Source organism: Polypterus senegalus, chromosome 14 (genome assembly GCF_016835505.1).
Source record: "Polypterus senegalus isolate Bchr_013 chromosome 14, ASM1683550v1, whole genome shotgun sequence".
In the NCBI taxonomy this organism is placed as follows: domain Eukaryota; kingdom Metazoa; phylum Chordata; class Cladistia; order Polypteriformes; family Polypteridae; genus Polypterus; species Polypterus senegalus.
This window is the reverse complement of record NC_053167.1, coordinates 93,369,931-93,389,453: the sequence shown is the minus strand read 5'-3', so window position 1 is coordinate 93,389,453 and position 19,523 is coordinate 93,369,931. Positions and strand designations below refer to the sequence as shown.

The following is a 19,523-nucleotide window of genomic DNA, read 5'->3' as shown; positions in this document are numbered from 1 at the left end:
ACAGTGGGTCCACAGGACCGAGTTTGAGAACCCCTGGATTAGAATATGTCTGCACCTAGAAATTCGAACACCGTTTTCATTATCATGTCCGTAACGGAGTTCTCCCTTCAAAGATGTCGTTTTCTTTGACTGCAGTAACATTAAGTGAGTCGACAGAGACGAGCTGTCAAATGTCAGATGCACTGGCTGTTTAGTAAAGCAGTACAGCACACTACCACCATGGAAACAACAGGAAATGGCTTTACTTTGCAATACTAAAATAAAATTCTTTCTGCAGTTAATTTACATGTACTGCTGCAGCCACACAAAGAGGTTGACGAGCGTCTATAAGGTGTGCAAGATGGATTTGACAATAACAGACTTCTGTGAGGAGCGCTTGAGTGAGTAAGCTTAATCTCATTAAACTCTGCATTTCTGTATGTGGAACATGGCATAAAATCACTTGGGGGGACATGCGCTGGTGTCTGGTGATACTTATAATTACCATACATTTCAAAATGGATATGCACACTTCACATTAGCAAACAGGAACTTGATTTTGGGCTTGGGTTCATTTAGCCCTGCAATGAATGGTTAATAAAAAATTCTAATTCAAAAGTAACATTATATGATTAGATACATTAAAAAATAATATTCCATCTGTTATACCAAAACATACCATTGCATTTAAAATGATAATCAGGAAAGAAAGTGTTGTTTTCTTTTACATCTTCAGTTTGGTGCATCTAAACTTATGAGTGTCGGTGACATTTACAACAAAAACAAAAGAGTGTTGAATAAAAAGAAATCGACTTTTAATAATAAAACAGTCCTCAATCCTTGATTCATGTACTGGATTTCAAAAGTAAGCGGTCTTTTGTTAAAATCTTGCAAAGTGCAGGATTCCAATATGTTTAAAATGCATAATAGAGTCTTGTTTAGTGAAACTGAAATCCATCCGTTACTTTTTGTGAGACTTGACAAACTGATTCACTGGTAGTTTGCTATTTTTGATCTGGTAACTCATCTCTGGTTTGTGCTTTAAAGCAAAGACAAGGGCTCGCACTGTCCTCCGGTAGGGCCCATTGATCAGCCGAGAGCACTGATGAAATGCTTCTCTTTCGATGTTTTCTACAAGAGGATGATCAACCTGCACATCCAAAAAAAAAAAAAAAACATGTTACTGTTCATCATATTAGACAGCCAATTATTTACTATCATGCTCCATTGGCTCCTGTATTTCACAAAACTGCTGATGCTTATAACCTGAAACTTGCTTTATATGTGATGTTGAATAAAGAACAACTTGATAGATCACATGTTACAGTGTACATCTTAGAAAATATGGAATTGCTACATTAGTTATTTTTTAGCAGTATTAAGACAAGTCAATTTAAAATGTTGTTCAGATATAGCATGTTCTACACCTTCTGAAAAAATCTGATGTTCATTATTGCACAATAAAAAATTATTTCACATTTTCCCTTGTACCATATAGTTGTGGTGCCTATTATTATAAGCATTTTCTCAGGAAACATTACTGAAGTAATAAAGAATGGGACCAAAACATCCTCAGAGAGCAACTTCTCCAAACCATCAAAGAACAGTTTGGTGCCCAACAATGCCTTTTCCAGCATGATGGAACAACGTGCCACAAGGTAATCGTGGTGACTAAGTGGCTCAAGGAACAAAACATCGAAATTTTGTGTCCATGGCCAGGAGACTCCCCAAACCTTTATCCCATTGAGAACTTGTGGTCAATCCTCAAGAGGCGGGTGGACAAACAAAAACCCACAAATTCTGACAATACTGTATGTTTAATATATCTTCTAACACATTGACTGAAAAAGAAAACTTGTCATGTAGTCAGACACACCCATGATTGTACTTTTCTAAAATGTCTAGATTTATGCATTGGTAAAAATAAAGCAAAAAAATGCGTTCTACTTCATGATACTTTACCTTGGTTCAAAGCACATGTTTCTAAAATAGCAGTGTTAATTAATTATACTTCATTACTGCGCTGTCTGCAAGTATTAGGTCACATGGCCAGAGCATGCATGTCTTCTTTAAAGAGCTCTTTGCTTAAACACACTTCTTATATGACAATTGCTGCACTTAGTCAGAGGATTTAGAATGAACCTATAGTTTGTAGTTCAGTTAAAATACTAGGATCTGTTTAAATTCAATCTGATAGTGTAAGCAGAAAGCCTGGTGGCGTGAGGTTTCAGTGTTCCAAGGATAAACAAAAGGACTTGATGTTCTGTATCAGATTATTGATAGAATTCTCTCTGTAAGCGATTTGTAGCTTCGTTTGTAATCATAGCAGTTTCTTCAAATAAGTCCTTCCATACTCTGTCACAGATCAGTTGAAGGTGTAAAATCAAGAGTGTCAGCATGATTGTGTGCACACTATGTTTCTCATGTGTATACTTGAAACTGGGATAAACTCTAATGGTGTATTAATTTTGACTCTTCAACAAGGAATGATCAGAACAGACACAGAAAGGCACAGGAGACCAGAGAACTTTTATCATTTTTTCAGCGTCTCACAGGGAAAAACTTGGGGGTTGGTGGCTGAATTGGCCCTCCAGCCACCATAAAAAACCTTGCACTGTTCCATTCCATCTGAACTAGTGTGGTGCTGAGGTATCACCTGTTGCATGGCTGCACTCGGGTCCGAATCTGGATCCTGAGTTGGTTTGTCATGTGGTGGGTCCGGGAATGCACTGTATCAGTGTGCGCTCCTAACCTCATCCTCATCCTTAAACTTCCATCAGTTTATCTAAAATGATCTGACAATTCAGTTAAATAATTTTGTTGCTCCTTTGAACTCAGAATGTACCAATCCCTGAGGAATTGCAATATCTTCCTTGCTGATTTTTCTTTAAGTTCATAATATTTTCAATGCAATACACACTCACACAAGTTCATAAAGAATTGCTGTGTGCTCGTTTTCTCATCGGCAAATGGGTGTTTAATTTCAATTGTATTATCATACTTGCAGTTATACCAACCATAGTAAAGACCCTAAAATACCTGAACTTCCATGGATTCCGCCAGCATTCTTCTTGCATTACTTCGGAGCTTCTCTGTTTGAAGGTCACTCCTCACTTCTATAGATGGTTTATTTGCATTTTCCTCTATGAATGTCTTCCATTGTTGGTAAACTTCACGAGCCAAGCAAGATACTTCTGCTTCTGAATGTTTACGCATCTTATTTACTGTGTGCCCTACAATTATGAAAGACAGATCATTCTGAAATATTTAATACCTAATTTACAATTTAAGAAAAAGGTTCCTAAAAATTAAAGCCTTTGCCATTGTACCTATAAAATATGAACTTATTAAAAACAGCATTTTTGATACTGCATCTCTCATGTGATTAGTGTTTTTTGAGAAATATTTGTGAACTGTTAACAGGTTAGGTCGGGGAGCATGCACCCGTACAGCTCGTTGTCACACTCACCACACGAAAAAACAGCTTGGGATCCTGGTTGGCAACCCACCCAGAGCTGACATGTGGTCCAGTCACACTTCCGGAAATTACCGTCTATCTGCCTCAGCCAGGTGTTACATGGGCGTCCTCCTGGCCTGGTCCAACCGCACGGGTTCTCAACAGTGCCAGAGCCAGATCACCCTCAGGGAATCACACCACATGGCCTTAATGCTGCAACTGATGTTTCCTCACAATGCAGGTAATGTGCCTCATTCAGGACACCATGAGCAACCACTCATTCGACACAAAGTCAAACCAGCAGTACCCAAGGATTCTCTGATGAGACACAGTACCAAAGGAGCCCGGTCTTCGTCTCAGGTCACTGGATAGCATCCATGTCTCACAATCATATAGCAAAACAGGAAGCACCAGAACTCTAAAGACTTGGACCTTTGCCCTTCTGCAAAGATATCAGGAGCACCACACACCCCTTTCTAGGGAACTCCCCCCATGCTCTCCCAGTCTGTCTACTGACTTCATAGGAAGAGTCACCAGAGACATGAATGTCGCTTCCGAGGTAAGTAAACCTCTCAACAAGGTCAACACACTCTCCACAAACAGACACACTACTGACGGCTGTGCCCAAGAGGTCATTAAAGGCCTGGGTCTTGGATTTTTATCCAGGACACTTGCAAGCCCAGGCACTCAGGCTTCTCGCTCAGTTTGTCAAGAGTCCTGATCAGAGCCTCCATTGACTCTGCAAAGATCACAGCATTGTCAGCAAAGTCAAGATCTGTGAATCTTTCTTCATCAACTGATGCCCCACAGCCACTGGACCCCGCAACCCTGCCCATCATTCAGTCCATGCAAGCACTGAACATAGTAGGAGAAAAACACACCGCTGACGAAACCCAGAATCAACTGGGGAGCCTCCACTCTGTACAGCACTTACAACACCAGTGTAAAGGCCATCAATAATATCCAGCGACTTTGATGGGATCCAGTGAAGTCTAAGGATGTCCCACAGGTCAGCTCTATTAATGATGATGATATCTCCATGGAAGTACATGGCTTTTGCCAGCCAAAAATTCTGACAAATGTATGTGACTTTCCAGGAGATAAATACATAAAATTGTCAAAAATAACACATTTTTTCAGTTTTCATCTAAGTTGTATAATACTTGACTCATAAATAGCCAATTTTGCATTTTCTGTTTGTAATTAACTAGCCTTTCAAAAAAATTCCAGTATCATCACTTTGTCAGGCTTCTCATTATCTTACCAATTTTAGTTGATAATAATACTTCTTTTGATGGCATTTTCTTCTTCAGCTCTGTTAAAGCTAGTAAAAGGTTTTCTTTCGTCTGACCATTCAGTTCTAACATGGACTTAAATCGGTATATATCTTCTAGCACCACAACTCTCTGAAGAAAAACAAAACACAAAAACAGGCATTTTAAAACATACAGATTTAAATAGCTAAAGACAAATAATGAATATGGCATTAAGACAATGTATATTGATATATAGCACAGTGGGTCCTGAATTTGTTCCCTCTATATAATAACAAACAGGAGGTCATTACTGAAATTTCAGTATGGATTTTTAAAAGGAATAAAATATGATCAGCACAGATTACTAAATTCATCTTAGCACGTGCACATGCAAAATATATTAACTGACATATTCTTTTATTTTAATTGAAAAGTAAATAATGCATAATTTATACTATCAAAATAAAAATTCACATCTAATATTAATGCTAGTAACTGCTGAGATGGCCCAGACCTCCTTCATTTAAAATATCCCATTAAAACTGCTTTTGCAAAATGCTCCTTTCAAATCAAGCTTGTCCACAAATCATTTTGTAAGGTATCAGATTTTTGGTATTGTGACACGATGTCAATCACGAATTAGCTTTTAGGACAGAACTGGCCTTAACTTCATCAGTGTATTCACAATTTAAGACTGCCTCTTAGACCTTTCCAAAATATTAAAAAATGAGATGTATGTGCTCTAAATGCAAAGAACATATCTGTCCTGCATAAGTCACACTTAGTCAGTTGGGCCCACCTTACATGTCTGTGGACTACATGAAAATGTCCAAAACCCCTGGAAGAAACCTAAATGTTCATGGAAAAAGTCAAAGGTAAGTTAAAAAAAAATGGCCTCCTACATGTACCACGATGAACTGGTTCTGTGTCTTGAGACCCTCCAAGAACCTTAACAAGGACATAATGATAGAATGAATGAATGGCTTTTCAGGGCTGCTTTCATCCTTAACAACAAATTCTCCCGACATTGGCCCGGGACCTCTGTTTTCCTTAGCTGGATATTCAAATGCGAAAACGAATCCCGTTTAAATACAACCTGCTTCAGTAAGTCTTTTGCATAAAATAATGGAATGAATGAAACAACTGTATACAGATGCCTATTAATTTAAGCTATCAGCAGTGCCTTTAAAGTAAAAGGTGTACTCATACGAATACCATGGCGACAATATTAAAATGACTCGCCGTATGACTGTACAGACTTACCCTTAGCGATTCGATTGTAGTCTGTCTGTACACTTTTCCTTGACTCCTCTCATCTTTTTTGGCTTCATCTTTTGATAACCTTACCACAAACTTATCCATCTGCTAATATTGTATGTTTGCACGCTGCTCGATCGACAGGAATTCACTACATTCGGTTCAGCAGTATCCTTATGAAACCTTACTAATGATTTGGCTCGGCACACGTTTAATAAATTCAATATTTGTATAAACTGTAGATATTTGAGGTTATTATAAAGACTCCATTGAAAATTAAATTACGCTTTAATTAATCTCTTTTATTCTGTGCCGTTTCTTCACAAACCACATCCGTTTCTACAACTCTCTATCAGCCGCGGTCCCAATACACAATTTTAATGTTTACACCTAATGTCTCGCGAGATTTGGCCCATCTACGTTTGATGAGTGTGTACGCAACTACCGTCATTACGGCTCTAAACTAGAGCGAGACCACTGTTAACAACACAGGAGCCGGAATGGTAGGCAACACCTGCTGTTAAAGTCAGTTTCCTGACCGTCACTGGTCACTGAATGTTGTTTTGCAGGATTGGGTGTAACACGGAAGAAGACGTTTTTGTCCCACACAGAGCTGCTTTTTGTAGACTAAAACATGGAGGTGTGGAAGTTGTCAGTAAATGTTTTTACAGTGTGCCTTATGGTGGGGTGCAGTTTTAGTTCCCAGGACGTTTTTGATGGTGTTTTGGGGGATACCGTTTCCTGCCACAAAACATGCCAGTTGACCTACACTCTGCATACGTACCCCAGGGTAAGTACTTTGCTTCTGCACACCCATATTGGTAAATGCCACGCTTGGTTGTTTTTGTTATTGTTATTTAAGGGCCACGAGGGTTCTTCAGATACGGCAATGTTCACACTAGACCTCGCACCTTTTTACTCTGTTTGATCATATATAACATACATTTTGCTTATAGGAAGAAGAGTTGTATGCCTGCCAGAGAGGATGTCGTCTTTTTTCAATCTGCCAGTTTGTAAACGAAGGAGAAGACCTTAACCAAACTAAAATTGAATGTGAATCAGGTAATCAGTATTACATTTTTGCGCATAATGTCATTAACCTGCATACCTTTTCAAGCACCCATTTATTCAACAGCAAAAATCTCGAAGTAAGTAAACTCGAAATATGCCCGCCCTTGAGTAATCGTTATTTTTATTATGGCTCCAGTTCCCAGGAGTGTCGATTTCCGCGATTTACTGAGCGGCACGAAATTCCGACGAATTCATACTTATTTTAATCACTCGTTTTGTCCAAAACGCTTATACATTTCCCCATTAAACTGGCTCCACCTTGCAGAAATGTGTTCTTGCTTACGCCTGTTGTTGCTATGGTACTGTACAGCCCATAAATTTAAACTGAATAAGTGGGTTAGAGAACAGCTGAATTAAGTTTTATAATGAACCATAGTTATATATTTACTGTTACTATGCAGCATGCACACTAGATTAAAGTGTGCTTGTCATAGCAATGTGACTGGATATTGGTTTAATATAAACCTCGGTTACACAGTATGTGTGTATTAACCAGTGTGGCAGTAAATGGTTTCTTCTTCTTTTTCTAAAGCTTTTCCCACTTTCATGTGGGGTTGCTATTTTGGACCAGTCTCCTCCACTTTCATCTTGGGTTCACTTCCTCATCTTTCTGGCTTGGATTCCCCCTTCACACGTTCTGCCCACTTTCTCTTTGGTTGCCCTCTTTTTCCTCAGTGCTGACAACTACATATCCATGATTCTTCTTTACCTGTCTTCTCAAGACGTGCCCATACCACTTTAAAATTCCTACCTGTATTTTGTTTGAGATCTCTCCAGCCTTTACTGTACCTCTTATTCCTGCATTCCTGATCTTATAAAGCATTGTTACTCCATACATCCACCTCAACATCCATAGAACAATGCAGCTCTGGCCACTGTCCATACACTTCAAAGTCAGAGTGAACTTTAGATAGATAGATAGATCAATACTTTATTAATCCCAAGGGGAAATTCACATACTCCAGCAGCAGCATACTGATAAAAAATATTAAAGAGTGATAAAAATGCAAGTAAAACAGACAATAACTTTGTATAATGTTAACGTTTACCCCCCCGAGTGGAATTGAAGAGTCGCGTAGTGTGGGGGAGGAACGATCTCCTCAGTCTGTCAGTGGAGCAGGACAGTGACAGCAATCTGTCGCTGAAGCTGCTCCTCTGTCTGGAGATTTCAGTGGATGCAGTGAATTCTCCATAATCTTTATTGTCATCTCAACCATATACAAGTACTGTATACAGATAGACGAAATTGCGAAGCTCAGGGTCCACAGTGTAACAACATGAAGGGCAAATAAAAAAAAATTTAATTAACAATAGAATTTAAATTTAAAATTAAAACACAAACAAGACAAGACATTATGCAAAGACAAGATTGATGCAATGTATGGTATTATGCAATCTAGATACATAAATATAGTCAATAAATCCATCCATCCATCCATTATCCAACCCGCTATATCCTAACTACAGGGTCATGGGGGGTCTGCTGGAGCCAATCCCAGCCAACACAGGGTGCAAGGCAGGAAACAAACCCTGGGCAGGGCGCCAGCCCACCACAGGACACACTAGGGACAATTTAGGATCGCCAATGCACCTAACCTTTATGTCTTTGGACTGTGGGAGGAAACCTGAGAACACGGAGGAAACCCACGCAGACACGGGGAGAACATGCAAACTCCATGCAGGGCGGACCCGGGAAGCAAAGTCAGGTCTCCTAACTGCGAGGCAGCAGCGCTACCCTCTGCGCCACCCTAGTCAATAAATATGTAATATAATAAATAATAGATATAGATAATACAAAAATTATCAGTATATGATAATAGTTACTTAAGACATGTGTAAACAATGACTGGTCAGAATGTTTCACAGCAGAAGGATATCAAAGAATGTCAAAGAGCAGTGTGCAAAATACTTAAAGGTCAGTATGAGATTTTCAGTTCTTTTCTACTTTACCCCTTCACTCTGTCAGCTGTTTCATTTAAAAGGAGACTGATGTTATAACACAGGAGCCTGGTTTGTGAGTCATCCACACAACACTATATTCTGCACATTCCAGTCTGACACCATTCCTGTCTTACATGCCTCCTTCATTTACTCCAAATATGCAAACCTCACTGCAGAGTTACCTGGATTGTGATAAGTGTTGTTGCACATAGTATGGATGTTAAGGCACCTCTTTTAATCGTGTCACTGTCCCACAACTGCATAGCTTTTATTGACTTATTTAATTGCTTGATATATTATTAAACACAAGACACATGGTAGGCATTTTGTTTGTCAGCATGTGTAAAAAATCTGCAAATGTTTGCATTCCTTAAGAAAGCATTCCAAATTATTAAAAGAAAAAAATACCTATGAACAGGATTTTTTTCCTGCAAAGTAAGGATAGTTTATATCAGTCTATCTGTTTGCATGGCTCCAAGGAGACTGCCATTCAACAAAAAAAAAACTCCAGTTGAAAAGATGAAAGTCAACAAAGTAAACAACATGAGTATATTTTTTGATTAGGGAGAAATATTAGACAAAGACAACCATGTAAGACTGTGCCATTTGCTTTTTTTGTGGATCACTTCAGCTTCAGGGTCACAAATTGTAATTATTTATTTTTTCCTTAATTATTTGGCAATTAACAATTAAATAGAAATAATAGGGAGATGAACGATTCAGCAGTATATTTAGACCTATAGTATATGCATCTTAAGTGTTCAATAAACAAAACATAACCATCATTAAAACATTTGGAATGAATGAGCAGAGGAAAGGGAAGGACCAGCAAGTTTTCATTTGGTCCATGAAATATTTGATGCTTTCAGGAAGTCAAAGTCTATAATACCAAAAATGTCTGACATAGTGAGTGCATTAACAAGCAATACAAATGTGTTACATGAACAGCAAGAACTGACCTCTAATTTAGAAATTGGTTGGAGCCACTCCTGCCATCATAGACCAGGGACTCTTTTGTTAAAACATTATTATTTATTCTTCTGTAGTAGTTTTCCTTTAGAACTCTTGGAGTGTTATAAATATTTTATCTATAAAATAAAACAGAAAATAAACATGCAACAAAAGCAGAATTCATCTGCACCCTTTCTTTATGGTTATTGTATCAGCGTTTTTCCAGGGTCTCGAAATCAAGCAGCTACTGAATTAGTAAGGTAGGATCAGCATGAGTAAACATGTACAAAAGAAATTTCTCAGTCTAATAAGGTCCGTTTTAAAAAGGTTTAGTGAAGATTCAAAGCAAACACTTTAAAAAAAGAAAAAAATTGTTAAACAGGAAAAATGGGGAGGAAAAAAAAGTTTCTTCTACAAATCTAGCTTTTTCTTGTTAAACTTCAGTTGCTTTCTATACTTAAAGGTTGTGTTATTTCTCTGTGACAAACCTGCATATGGTTTACTTATTACATTCAGTACATTGTATACGGATGGCACATTCAATATGGTCAGTATGATATGTTATGGGATACGGTTTGAAAACTGTTTGCCCTCCATGCCTTACAAACTGCAAGGCAGATAATAAACTGGGACTAATCTGTACTCAGAGGGACAATAAATAGAATATTCCATTTCTGCTTAGCTTGTGGGAGAGAATATGTATTTTTGTCTGTGCCAACTTCACAACCCTCTGCAGGCTTTTATGGTCCTTGCAGGAGTCATAACTAGGATGTGATATCACCAGTGAGGACTGACACCACTGTTTACCTTTAGAAGTTAACTACAAATGTGGAGTCTGAGCTTTTCTCAGACATTTGAGGAAGTAGAGGTATTCATGAGGCATCTTGACAATCGCCGAAATGTGCTGTGTCTACTGCAGTTTACCAGTGAAGATCACACCAAGAAATTTTAAGCTGCTCACTCTCTCACCAGCATCCACACTGGTGCAGGCAGAATGTGGTCTGCTTCCTGAAGTGTGTGACCAGTTCCTTGTTTTTAATGATATTAAGGGTGAGGTTATTGTCCTGGCACTGCTAAGTAAGCAGGTAGACCCCTCCTTTGTAAGTTATTTTATCATTGTTGATGATCAGTCCTGTGACAGTGGTATCCTCAGTAAATGTAATGATGGAGTTGGAGCTGTGTCTGGCTACACAGTTATAGATGAACAAGTGAGGGTCATCATACACTTGGGAATGTGTTACTACCAATCCATGAATGCTGTGGTCTGTTGGCTTGGAACTAACCCAGAACTAACCTGTGCTCTGCAGATGACCAAGCCTTCAGCTATGTTTTTCCCAGACTTTGGAATGGCCTCCCTATGTAAATAAAATCAGCTGACTTAATTCAGCTTTCCTTGTTCAGGAAGGCATGACTTTCTGATACTTCTTTCAGGTTGCATCATTTTTGTATTACAAATTATGTTATTCGATCAGATTTTCTTGTGGTATTTATATTTTTGTATTTTGCTGTGGTTTATGTGCTTGCTGCTTCCTGAGCAGCTGTTCTTTTCTCCACCCTAGCGGCTCACTTCTCTTTCGTCAGCATCTTTTCTCGTTAAAACTGATCAAGTCAGTTTTTGTGTTGCAATTGCTTAGTACGTTTTCCTTAATCTTTCACTGGCACTTAAGTCTTCAATCTGCCTCAAGAATGATTTGAGATATGAATTGGTTGGGGAAGTGACGGTGAAGGTAGCAGGGATGAGAATGGCGCCATACACATGCGCCGCACAGCTGCCTGCTGCTGAGAGTTGATTCTACAATAAAAGAAAAATAAGAATAATAATTCCCAAACTTTTCGCTTTTAATAATAAAGCTGCAGTGCAGAGTTTCAGCATAGTATATGTGTACCAAATTTCAGGCTGCATGTTATTTGATTTTTGACCTTGACCTTATTGGTTGACCTTTGACCTTAGAGGTCAATCGTCTCCTGAAAGCGGATAGTTGACATCACATAGTATATGTGTACCAAATTTCAGGTCAATAGGTCAAATGATTTGCGAGCTACAAGTGATTTAAAATCCTGGACAGCCACAGTATCATATTATATAAAAAGATATATGTCAGTATGACATGAATTGCAAGGGATATGGCAGGGATAAGAGTTATGAGAAAAGATGAAGTTGATTTTTTTTTTCACTTGCAGATTAAGGTTGAAATGAAAAGTTTTAAAAGTGAATTGATTTAATAGGTTAAATGTCTCCTGCTACTTTAAAATTTCAGATTGAAGCTGGTTAGAAATTTCAGACAAACTTTTAGAAAGTTTCCTTTCACATGGTAATCTCAACTTGATGACATTGTTGGTAAATGCACATCTATGATGGACTGATTGGCCTTTTTTTCTTAAAAAAAGTCTGTTATATTATTAGAGAAATAACTTCGATGGTCTGCTGAACATCTATTTAAGTTTATTAACTCCTTTTCGTTGTGTAAAGCTACAGTCTCCTTTTTAGTTTTATTGTAAACTTAATACTCTGTAAGGCTTTCTCTTATTGTGCTGGCAATGGAGGGTGGGAGGAAATAGATTTTTATACTGCTATGCTATGTGTGCTCATTTTATTCTGCCGGGTACACCAATCCACAAAGATCCAATTTTTTTTCAGGCACTGTAGTTATTTTAATGTGAAGTCTTCCCCAATTATATTTTAAAATTTCTACTTTATTTTTGGTTATGACCAAGGTAATTATATCTTTGTCCATGAGGGCTGCTTTAGTATACCTGCATAAAGGTCATAATATTTTGTTTTAATTTTAATTCCTTGTTAAGGTAGTGGCCTTAACTGTATCTTTTACTCTATAACAGCTGCCAGTTAACACATGCACTTTGTGTTTATCTGTTTTACAGCTTGTCATGAAGCTTATTCTCAAAGTGAAGAGCAATATGCTTGTAATCTTGGATGCCAGAACCAGCTTCCATTTGCTGAACAAAGGCAAGAGCAGGTGAGTGCAATAATGAACACACATTTATTACAATGGATTATGTTGTCTTTTTTTCAAACTGTAGAAGATATAGAGTACACCTAAAAGACAATAAATGCACATTTCTATAAATATTAGATGGAATTTGTTAATAAGTTGCAACAAAGCCGCAATCATGATTGACAAAAAAACTTGGCCTTTAACCCCTGAGGGATGGTCACCTTGCAAAGATTTTCATGTATTAGTTTTAGTATGCTTCAGTGCTTTTCTGATTTTGAAAAGTTCTTTTTGCAGAGGTCAAAGCCAAACTTGTTCCTAGACTCAGGTGCAGTTTTCAGAATGGGGACAGTAGAGTCCCTTATACAGCACACTCTGCCTAAGCCTGCTTAGCCAGTTTTTTAATTGATTCATGTCAAAAAATCTTGTGATTTCCATTATCTAAAAATTGCAACATTTTTTTGAATGATTGGCTTCTTTATATTTTAATGTAATGATATTGTATAAATTTTCTCAAGCTTATCCAGTGATAGTTTTCGGTGTTCCAGGTTACCAAGAGCAATGGCATATTGATCTTTTATATTTTGATCAAATTGGTTGGTTGCTTTTCTGATTTGAACTGTACTGTTTAATAAAGTGGAGTACAGTAATCCCTCCTCGATCACGGGGGTTGCATTCAAGAACCCCCCGCGATAGGTGAAAATCCACAAAGTATAAACCATATGTTTGTATGGTTATTTTTATATATTTTAAGCCCTTAGAAACTCTCCCACACCGTTTATAAATATTCTCCGCACAGTTATACAGTAAACCCTTGTTTATCGCGGTTAATCCACTCCAGACAGATAAATGAATTTCCACGAAGTAGGATTCTTTATTTATAAATCTAATATTTTCGCAGTTAGAGCATAGAAAACCTGTTTACGACCTTCTAAATACGTGTTTTAACATTATTAGGGTCCTCTAGACATGAAATAACACCCTTTAGTGAAACGTTTAAACTGTGCTCCATGACAAGACAGAGATGACAGTTCCGTCTCACAATTAAAAGAATGCAAATATATCTTCCTCTTCAAAGGAGTGCCGTCAGGAGCAGAGAATGTCAGAGAGAGAGAAAAGTAAACAATCAAAAATCAATAGGGCTCTTGGGCTTTTAAGTAAATAAGGCACCACAATAAAGCGGCCACAATGAAGGGATCAATGTGAAGGTAGTCTCAGCATTTTTTAGAGGAGCGTCCGTTTCTTCTAAGAAAACAGCCTATATGCAAACAGCCCCCCTCATCCATAGCAGAGAATGTCAGAGAGAGTGAGAGAGACAGAGAAAAGCAAACAATCAAAAATCAATACAGGCTGTTAGAGCTTTAAAGTGTGCAAAGCACCGCGGGGGAAGCATATCGTATATCATCGAGGAGTTTTATTTAATACGTAATACGTGCTCTGATTGGGTAGCTTCTCAGCCATCCGCCAATAGCGTCCCTTGTATGAAATCAACTGGGCAAACAAACTGAGGAAGCATGTACCATAAATTAAAAAAACTCATTGTCCGCAGAAATCCGTGAGCCAGCGAAAAAATATATATTTAGATATGCTTACATTTAAAATCCGCAATGGAGTGAAGCCGCGAAAGTCAAAGCGCGATATAGTGAGGGATCACTGTAAATGTATTTTAAGGTGTATATGTATGCATCCAGTGCCGTTTTAATAAAATATTTGGAAAATGTGAATTAAGATAGGGATTTAATTTCACTTGATTGGACTGTTTCCCCCCTTTTCCACTCATCTTTTTATTTTACCTCCTTTCCTACTTTCAGTTAAGCAGTTCTTTTCCTTCTTTGCCTTTTATTCCATTTTTCTTAATACCCAAGTGGTGTTCTATTAGTTGTATATTTTGGTTATATGAAGAAAAACAAAAAAACACAGGAAGGCAGTGCCCTTAAAATTAAATTGAATCTGAAAACAAGTTATTTGGATAAAACACTTTGAATCCATAATTTTGATAGATCTTTAGCAGATGTTACCACATTCTTACTAATGTTTTACTTACTTCTGCCTTTTTTCGTGTGTCTTATTTGTTTACAGCTGTTGGCAATGATGCCTAGAATTCATCTCCTTTATCCTCTTATTCTTGTTCGAGGCCTCTGGAATGATGTTATGAGCTCAGCCCAAAGCTTTATTACCTCTTCTTGGACCTTTTACCTTCAGGCTGATGATGGGAAAATAGTTGTATTTCAGGTAATTTATAGATATTTATCATAAATGTTGTTAAGTAGCTCTCAGGTTGGAATAAAAAACACAAGCACTTGTTACATAATCGTAATATGTTTTTATAAAAAGCTCTCTCATGGAGCCATGAGTGGAAATAAATTGTAAAAAATTTTGTTTTGCATTATATATTCTAAATGCCTGCATACTTCTTTCTTAGTCAGAACCACAGATTCAGTTTATGTCGCCATTTAAGTCGCCAAAAGAAGAGCTTGAAACATCCTTCAACAGAAATTCATGTAAGTTATTTTAGGTTGTACTTGTTATTTTAGAATGCAAAATAAGAATTCTATTCTGCAGTTATCTTTTAAATAGTGAATTATATATCGGTCGTCTAAACATATTTTTACATTAAGTTATTAGAAAATTAATGTTTTTGTGCACATGGCCCAAAACAAAGAAAACAACTAAACAGCTCTGTAGACAAATAGATTATGCACACTTAATTTTTTTGCAATGACATGCATTAAAGTTTAACTCGATTGATTCATCAATTAATTCTAAATTTTAAGTGCATTTATTTTTTAAATAAGTTTGAACAGGGTCATTGGTTTGTCATGTCTCTTTATAATTATAAGTTTGTATGAATGTTTCTTTCTTGGTTTCTAAATGCTTCATGTATCATAAGTTGCTTTGAAAAGACCTATTTTTTTACCCATACATCAAACAATAGTACCTTCGTTATTCTCTTTCAACAGATCAACAGGAATATGATACAGACTATAAAGAACAACAAAAGAATATTTTACAAGCACAGGAATTTTATCTTGAAAAGAATGGGGAGGAGGACCATAACTTGTTTAAATGTCTTTCAAGGTGACCAATACAAATTTTAAATTTACTTTAACAGTAGAAAAATAATTTATTACATGTATAGTGTGAAAGCTTTTTAATAAAATGTGTTTAACAATAAAAATGTATTGGTTAAAATTTGAGTTTTTAAGTATGTATACAAGTAGTATGTACATTTTTTGATGTCAAATCACAATTATGAGTGTATTAACAGTGGTTTACAGTAGTTTTAGTTTATCATGTACAAGTCATATTATCAATGATGTAGAGCTCCACTGTGTGTATATTCAATTAATTAATTCATTAATTAGTTAAAGTGTTTGCTGTCAGTCCAATTGCAGTTTGGAGAGCCTTCAAAAAACACAAGCCAGTGGTTTCAATCATGACATACACTGCTTTGAATTTTCTGCCTTTAAAAGGCCTATGTATTTTTTTCTGACTTTTGACTACAATTTCGGTATTTCTGCTTTGTTTTGACAAAATATATCATTTGTTGTCTCTGACTGTGGTCTGTCTTTTTTGATTTCACGGAGGCACGGTGGTGCAGTGGTGCTGCACAGCCCAGGTCATTTGGCCACAATAATTGGTCCATAGTTGGTAGACGTTTCCCTAGCCTTCAGGGACACTTAAAGATGATTGCACCATTATAAATCCAGTGTCACTAACTTGACTCCAACTCATAGAAAGGTTTGGGGCAGCCACCCGTATAACTGATTCCCTGGCTGCAAAGTTGCTCAAATGAATACAGCACTGATGTGCACAAAACCGAGTCCAAAACAGAACTGAAGGAATAGGGAAAAGGTGGAGGCTTTTAAAGGGAGAGACAGGAAGTGAGATCAAAGAGGCCGGGCTCAGGAAGGTCTTCAGCCATAGGTTCAAGCCCGGACGTGACATCACAAGGGCCGGAGCTGGCAAGGTCTCCTTCCATAGGCTCGGTCCCGGAAGTGACGTCAAGAGGGCCAGGTGGGATCTCCCGTGAATGGTCTGCAGGAAAGGGAGAAGGAGAGTCAGTGCACTCTGCCACATCCCAGTATGACTCGGAATTGCCCTTACTCAAGCCCTTTAGCTGCCTCCCATGCGCACATTTGTGACACCAGTCAAATCTAGTTCAGTTAGTCCTCCCCCCTGACTTCAATGCATTTCTGAGAGTTCAGTGATATTCGCAGACACTTCAGTGATTTCCCTGAACTTGAGGAAAAGCGAACACCATGGAATTTGCTCGTTACTAGTAAGGACACAAGAGTGTGCTGCAGTAGGTTTCCCAAAATAAAAATGGCTCGATATATTTTCAGTTAGTATTTTTAATTGATCATTTATGTTAGGTAGAATGCCTAGAGGGGGCTGGGTGGTCTCATGGCCTTGGAACCCCTGCAGATTTTGTTTTTTCCTCCCACCCAGTTTTTTTTTTTTTCTTTTTCTGTCCTCCCTGACCCTTATTTTATTTAGACCTTACTTTATTCTTTGTTAAAGTATTGCCGAATTTTTATATATTCTTTCTTTCTTCATCTTGTAAAGCACTTTGAGCTACATCATTTGTATGAAAACGTGCTATACAAATAAATGTTGTTGTTTTATTGTAGTACTATTGTTTGTCCCCTTATTGAGTTCCACCTGATCTTGAGTGTCATTATCACAGTACAGCACTTATGTGATAAATTTATGTTTTCATTTTAAGGAATGCTTGGCTGCCTGGATGGATTCTGACTGCAACATTAGTGCTGTCTGTTCTAGTCCTGATGTGGATTTGTTGTGCTACAGTAGCAACGGCTGTAGACCAGTATGTGCCGCCTGAGGTAGGATGCCATTAGTTTGAAAAGTCTGCTCTTGGGAGCTTTTTTCCCAATTTGCTAGTAAAGTTAAAATATAAAACAATGTAAACATTTTGTACAGTGGGGGTACCCAATAGTCAAACATTTCATGCATGTGAAATGCAAATGCTGAATGGATGGTCTGTCTTTATATAGGAAGGGGGGTGTCAAGGCATTCATTGGATGATTCTTATTTATCTGAAGATATTTTCAGTGTTTTTGAAAATTTTCTATTTTTTTTTTCTTTTTCAGAAATTAAGTATTTATGGAGACTTGGAATATATGAAGGATCAAAAGTTGACCCCATACCCACATTCATCGTTGGTTATTATAAGTTCAGCAGCTGAAGAAGCTGGGCCTTTGCCATCTAAAGTTAATCTAAGCAAGTCTGAAATCTGAAGCTTGAGTTAGCACTGGTGTCTGCTATTTGTTTTCTTAGGCAGAGTTTCTAAAGTGGGATCCTTTTCCAATATTTAAGTCAAGAAAAATAAATGGATGATTTGCAAAACTGATTCAGATTATCTTACATTTTATAAGCCTTAGATTTTGAAGAGGTGTGTTAATTGTTGGAAGGGTAATGTTTTCATGAACTTTTTGTGGCATTAAACAACCTAAAATGTACCACACATTGTACTGGCAAAGGTGTAATTTTTGATATGTCCTAAATTTTCTAGTCTAGTGTCTTTTTTAATTACATTTGATTTAACTAAAATAATGATTTTGTGTGGGATTTTTTGTTTGTTTCAGGATAGCTTTAAAAGCTTATACTTTTTTTTTCTGAACGCTGTATAAACCTGTTAGTTTTCTAAGACCTCTAAAGTTTAACGTTATTCAGTCCAGCTGTATATTTTCATGTTCCTAGCATGTGTTGTAATTTCTGGCACATTTTATGTTTGTGTATGTTGAAAGCCTTTATTCTACTATTTTTTTTTTTTGTCTTTAGGCTTAATCCATTATTTAAGAGGTCCTCTACAAAGAATGTCAAATGTATCTGCTTTCCATAAAATATAAATGCAGAGTTGTTAGAAGTTTCCCTTTTATTTTGCACAACATGAATCACAATATGTAAATGAAATGTGTTCTGTTTAGCAGAAAAAAAAACTATTTCTGGAATTTAAAACCTCAATAAATCTCAGTTCTGAGTGTTACATTCATTGCCTTTTATTTTTGAGATGCTTTTGAAATTAAAGTACACTTGTCTAATAAATAATGTCTGATTAAATGTATGTTAATTTCCTTTGTCTATCCTTTTTTGATGACTTCAGTGCATGTTTTATACATTTGAAAGATTTTGTGTTTGCTATTAGATTTTTTTAACATTCTTCTTTAATCATTTGCTATGTTTTAGTTTTGCCTAAGCATATTTTTGATTTTAAAAAAAGAAAAAGTCTTAAATGAAATTTTTTTTTTTCACCATGCACTTCCAATTACAGTTCCAGTGCTTTATGCATTATAGATACTACATAATCAATAGTTCATCATTTTTTTAACCGCTTATCCGGCCAAGGGTCTCGGGGAGCTGAAGCCTGTTCTAGCAGAACTGGGCACAAACACAGGAAACCAGTTCAAATAAAACCCCAAAATGAATTACAAATAAAACTCAAACTTAATATGGAGAAATTGAGTCTTTTTTTATTACAAAAAATTTTTTAAAGCATAAAGTCTAGTCACTGATACCAACTGTCCTAGATCAGCAGGCCACCTACCCCAGCAAGTCACTATGTATTTACAGCACAGGCAAAATATAACAAATCCATAAGGGTTTGACAGTGGAGATGTCATCCCCACAACAAAATAC

At 37.1% G+C, this 19,523-nt stretch overlaps 2 protein-coding genes across 2 annotated transcripts; one reads left to right on the top strand and one right to left on the bottom strand.

The window, feature by feature from the left end:
• Positions 1 to 770: 770 nt before the first annotated feature.
• Positions 771 to 6,372, bottom strand: tceanc2 (transcription elongation factor A (SII) N-terminal and central domain containing 2). Its single transcript, XM_039734630.1, has 4 exons — positions 5,956 to 6,372; positions 4,701 to 4,842; positions 3,019 to 3,212; positions 771 to 1,129 (listed from the first exon to the last, which is right to left on the bottom strand). The coding sequence occupies exons 1-4, from the start codon at positions 6,052 to 6,054 to the stop codon at positions 941 to 943; spliced, it is 624 nt and encodes a 207-aa protein (XP_039590564.1). The 5' UTR covers positions 6,055 to 6,372; the 3' UTR covers positions 771 to 940.
• Positions 6,373 to 6,486: 114 nt separating this feature from the next.
• tmem59 (transmembrane protein 59) lies at positions 6,487 to 18,873 on the top strand. The gene is made up of 8 exons (XM_039734628.1): positions 6,487 to 6,739; positions 6,906 to 7,011; positions 12,793 to 12,887; positions 14,943 to 15,095; positions 15,286 to 15,364; positions 15,824 to 15,941; positions 17,593 to 17,710; positions 17,978 to 18,873. The coding sequence occupies exons 1-8, from the start codon at positions 6,584 to 6,586 to the stop codon at positions 18,122 to 18,124; spliced, it is 972 nt and encodes a 323-aa protein (XP_039590562.1). The 5' UTR covers positions 6,487 to 6,583; the 3' UTR covers positions 18,125 to 18,873.
• The last annotated feature ends 650 nt before the right edge of the window (positions 18,874 to 19,523 follow it).